This window comes from Penaeus vannamei, chromosome 39, assembly GCF_042767895.1.
Source record: "Penaeus vannamei isolate JL-2024 chromosome 39, ASM4276789v1, whole genome shotgun sequence".
Lineage (NCBI taxonomy): Eukaryota > Metazoa > Arthropoda > Malacostraca > Decapoda > Penaeidae > Penaeus > Penaeus vannamei.
This window is the reverse complement of record NC_091587.1, coordinates 8,254,051-8,259,050: the sequence shown is the minus strand read 5'-3', so window position 1 is coordinate 8,259,050 and position 5,000 is coordinate 8,254,051. Positions and strand designations below refer to the sequence as shown.

Genomic DNA, 5,000 nt, shown 5'->3' with positions numbered 1-5,000 from the left:
GTGAGCGTGAAATCCCGCGCCCCTGAAAATCACACACAGGGGGCACGACCTAGAATGACTCTGATTGGCTGGAGCTACACGCCCGTTAACCTGATTGGCCCACGCGAAATTCGGGGGCATATCTTTCAAAGGTAAAATAAAGTGAAATGAGATACTAAAAATAAAAGCGGTGAAATGTGGCAAGGCTAAGTACCTTAAAAAAACATCTGAGATAATTGATAAAAAGAATGTATATATAGTAAGAAACAAAACTCAGCGAGTAAATAAAATAGTTACCCCCCAAAAATAAAAAGAAAATGAATTGCGATTCTTAACAGAGAATGGAAGTTAAGGAGGTATTTGTATATTTTCATGTTAGATATTTCCGTATGTAGAAACTCGGAGCCTGGTGGACCTCAGGGTACACTACACACTTGATGTGCCTGTCTGCACGAGTTGTCCTAGGTATATATACCTGTCTACTACCTCTAGTGCTTCGCCTTGTACATGTATTTGTTTGAGTGGGACTCTGCTGTTGAACATAACCTTAGTCTTTTTCTTGTTCATCTTAAGTCCGACTTTTAGGCTTTCTCTATTCAGATCGTTTATTAATTGCTGCAATTCATCAGCTGATTCACTAAGGAGAACAATGTCGTCTGCAAATCTTAGGTTGTTTAGGTGTTCGTCTCCTATTTTGATACCCTTCCCTTCCCATTCTAGTTTCTTGAATATTTCCTCGAGGCAGGCTGTAAACAGCTTTGGTGAGATGGTGTCGCCCTGTCTAACGCCTTTTTTAATTGGTATTTTATCGGTTTCTGTGTGGAGTTTGATGGTTGCTGTCCCATCTTTGTATATATCTTCCAAGATATTACAATATACCTCCTCAACTCCCTGTTGTTGAATAGCACCTAATACTGCTGGTATTTGTACAGAGTCAAATGCCTTTTCATAATCGATGAATGCCATACACAGGGGTTTCCTATATTCGTTTACTTTTTCTCTTATTTGTGTGAGCGTGTGGATGTGATCTGTTGTTGAGAATCCGCTGCGGAAGCCTGCCTGTTCTTTAGGCTGGCTGGAATCCAGACTGTCAGAGATGCGAGCTGTAATGACTTTCGTGAACAGTTTGTAAGCAACCGAAAGGAGGCTTATGGGTCGGTCATTTTTTAAATCCTTTTTATCGCCTTTTTTGTGTAACAAGATAATTGTTGCATTTTTCCAGGCTTTCGGAGTTTTTCCGCTGAGAAGACATTTGTTAAAAAGATTGGCTAGTTTCACTGTTGCGATGTCTCCTGCATCTAATATGAGGTCTATACTAATTCCGTCTTCGCCTGGTGTTTTCCCTCTCTTCATGCCTTTAAGTGCTCTTTTTATTTCTTCTTTTGTGATATTAGGTACGTCGCTAGTTACCGCGTTTGCTTCTATTTGTGGCTGTTCGTTTGAGTTGTATAGATCCCTGTAAAAGTCTTCCACTACTTTGATGATTTCATTCTTGTTATGTGTTACTTCTCCGTCTGGTTTCTTAATTGCATACATTTGATTTCTCCCTATTCCTAGTCTTCTTTTAGCTGCTTTCATGCTGGTACCTGAAATCACTGCTTCATTTATTATTTGAGTATTGAATTTCCGTACATCTTCCCTCTTCTTTTTATTTATGGTCTTTGTTAGTTCAACCAATTCTATCTTGTCCCTATTTGACGATACTTTCATGTCTCTACGTTTTTGCATAAGCTGTTTAGTTTCTACCGAGAGCTTGCTGGAGCTTCGATTGTCGTTCTTTCCGCCTACTTCAAGTGCAGCTTCTTTTATTATGTCATTGAACTGTTTATTGATTTGGTCGATGTTGAGATCTTCGTCGCGGAGGAGTGAATATCTGTTTTGGATGTTTAGGCTAAATTCTGTTGCTCTGATCCTCAAGTTAGCCAAGTTTGGCTGTGGTTTACTCATTAGTTTGTTCCTTTCCCTTCTGAGATGTATTTTAATTTCGCCTCTCACCATTCTATGGTCGCTGCCTACATTTACTTTATTTATAACCTCTACATTTTTTATTATATCGCGCCTATTTGAAATTATGAAGTCAATTTCGTTTTTGACGTCAGAAGGCGACTTCCATGTCCACTTCCGTTCTAGTCTTTTTTCGAAGAATGTATTCATGATACTGAGTGATCGAGCCTCCGCAAATTCGACTAGCATTTGTCCCCTCTCGTTCCTAGTGCCTATTCCATGGTTCCCTACTGCGATTTCGCCCTCTGTCTTTTTACCTATTTTGGCATTAAAATCCCCCATAATTATTGTGAAATGGGATTTTGTTCTCTCGCTGGCTTCATAGAAGCTCTCTATTTCTTCATCACTGTGGCTGCAGGTTGGAACATAGACTTGAATAATTTTTAAGTTGTACCTAGTGTTTAGTTTTATTGTTACAGAAGCCACTCTTTCGCTGACACTATAGAATTCTACAATGTTCTTTTCTAAGCGTTTGTGTATTAAGAATCCTACCCCTAATTCCTGTTTGCTACCCAGAGGTTTTCCTCTCCAATAGAGCACGTGTCCCTCATTTAATAACTTCTGCTCTTCACCTAGTCTTCTAACTTCGCAGAGTCCTACTACATCCCATTTAATGGAAGAGAGTTCCTCTAGTAAAGCTAGTAAGTCGGATTCAGTTCTCATGGTCCTTATATTGTATGTGCAAAGGTTCATCAACGTGGGGCGGCCTGTCTTTACCCGGATATTTTTAGCACCCCCTGCTCCGGAGCGATCCTGATCGCCGCCGTAACCAGGGGCTCCTTCGCCTCCGGGGAATGGGGGCCGTTCCTGAATATTTTGTCTCATGCTTGGGAGGTGGACAGCCGATTTACCTCCCACCTACTGGCTTAGGTGTATCTTGGTGGGAGGGGAGTAATTTAGCCGGAATGCCATTGATAAGTCCCCCCAGCAGGTTTGGTCCTACCTGGAGTTGACTGCCTGCTCACTACTCCCGTGAGCTGGGCTTAATTATCAGAAGTGCATATATGTTTTATTTTATTTTATTTATTAACTTAATTTGTGCGTATGTGCACCTGATGCAGACATATTCATTCCCGCACATGCTCTAAGTACTACGCATATGCTCATTCCCACGCATATGCATATGCAAGCATACACATTTATTCTTGTATCTATGCTTATGGATATGGATACTTATTCTTACGTTATAAATAACTACATACATGTCCATCATAGTCTGACCTAGTCATATGTTCACATCGCCTGTCCGTTTATGCGCTTGTTATATGTTATTGATAAGTGAGTGAGTATACATGAGTGTATACTCACCCGTGTATATGTAAACACCCCTTTTTGCATACCTCGCAAACCTACCTATCATTATACATACGCATGTATCTATCCCTGCAAGTGCTCACGCATCCGTATATGAGCACATACATATACATATATATATATACATATAAATATATATATATATATATATATATATATATATATATATATACATATACATATATATATATATATATATATGTATATGTATATATATATATATTTATATGTATATATATGTATATGTATATATATATATATTTATATGTATATATATGTATATATATGTATATATATGTGTATATATGTATATATATGTATATATGTGTATATATGTAATATATATATATATGTATATATATGTATATATATGTATATATATAAATTATATATATATATATATATATATATATATATATATATAAATTATATATATAGATAGATAGATAGATAGATAGATAGATAGATATACACATATGTACATGCATATATAGATATAGATATATACACTTACATTTATAGATATATATGCATATATATATATATGTATATATATATATAAATATATATATAAATATATATATATAAATATATATATATATATAAATATATACAAATATATATAACTATATATATATAAATATATATATATATATACACACACACACACACACACACACACACACACACACACACACACACACACACACACACACACACATACTATATACTAATTTTAAATTTGATTCATTACAGATAAGTTCATTCCATATAGAAAAACAGGGATTTCAAAATTAATGCTTTCCATAAAGCCATGTAGCCATGAATAGAACAACTCACATATTCCTTCAGTAATGGGAGTATCACATTTCCGAAATATTATTCTTGCAACAAAGTTCAAAGCTGAATTCCGACTATAATTTTTCATGTTTTATACTTTAATTGTTGAAATAGTATATGATGAACATTAGTATTTTTTTTCTTTTTATAATATATTTCATATTGTTAGAGTACAAGGAAACTAGAGAATTATACATTATTAATTTTTAAACCAAAGTTTAGAAATGATAGTGAACCATGGTGTGAAACAGTTGCTGTAAACCAATGTATCATACAGAAAAGCTAGAGTTAATTTTTATCTGTTGCAGAAAGAGTGAGCAGCATCTCTGCTTCTTTTGTGATAAGGTCTCTACCACCAAAGAGGCAGCTGAATCCTATGAAAGGAACCATACCCACGTTGATAGAGGTGCACTTGAGCTGTCTGAGGATCCAGACTGGGAAATTGACACCCCATCACACAGTGCCAGGTAATCAGAATCTATTTCACATTCTTATAGTAAAAAGATAATCAAGAATTACATGAACAATTACATTTTTAAAACTTTCAACCAAAGTTTGAAAAAGTCAGCCACGGTGTGAACCACTTGCTGTAAACCAATATATCGCACAGAACAACTTTAAGAGTTTTTTGTATCTGTTGCAGAAAGAGAGAGCAGCATCTCAGCTTCTTTTGTGATAAGATCTTCACCACCAAAGAGGCAACTGAATCCTGTGTGTAAGAGGGAACATACCTACATTGCAGGAGGTAGAAAGGCCTTTGAGCAGTTTAAGGAACCAGATTGGGGAATTGACACCCCATTACACAGTGCCAGGTCACCAGAATCTGATGTCGATGACTCAGCCACCTCACAAAAAGCTAAAAA

General features: G+C 36.1%; 1 protein-coding gene across 1 annotated transcript; it reads left to right on the top strand.

Moving 5' to 3' along the window:
• Positions 1-4,059: 4,059 nt before the first annotated feature.
• LOC113816400 (uncharacterized) lies at positions 4,060-4,993 on the top strand. The gene is made up of 2 exons (XM_027368471.2): positions 4,060-4,604; positions 4,781-4,993. Exons 1-2 carry the CDS (start codon positions 4,402-4,404, stop codon positions 4,854-4,856), a joined length of 279 nt encoding a protein of 92 aa, XP_027224272.2. The 5' UTR covers positions 4,060-4,401; the 3' UTR covers positions 4,857-4,993.
• The last annotated feature ends 7 nt before the right edge of the window (positions 4,994-5,000 follow it).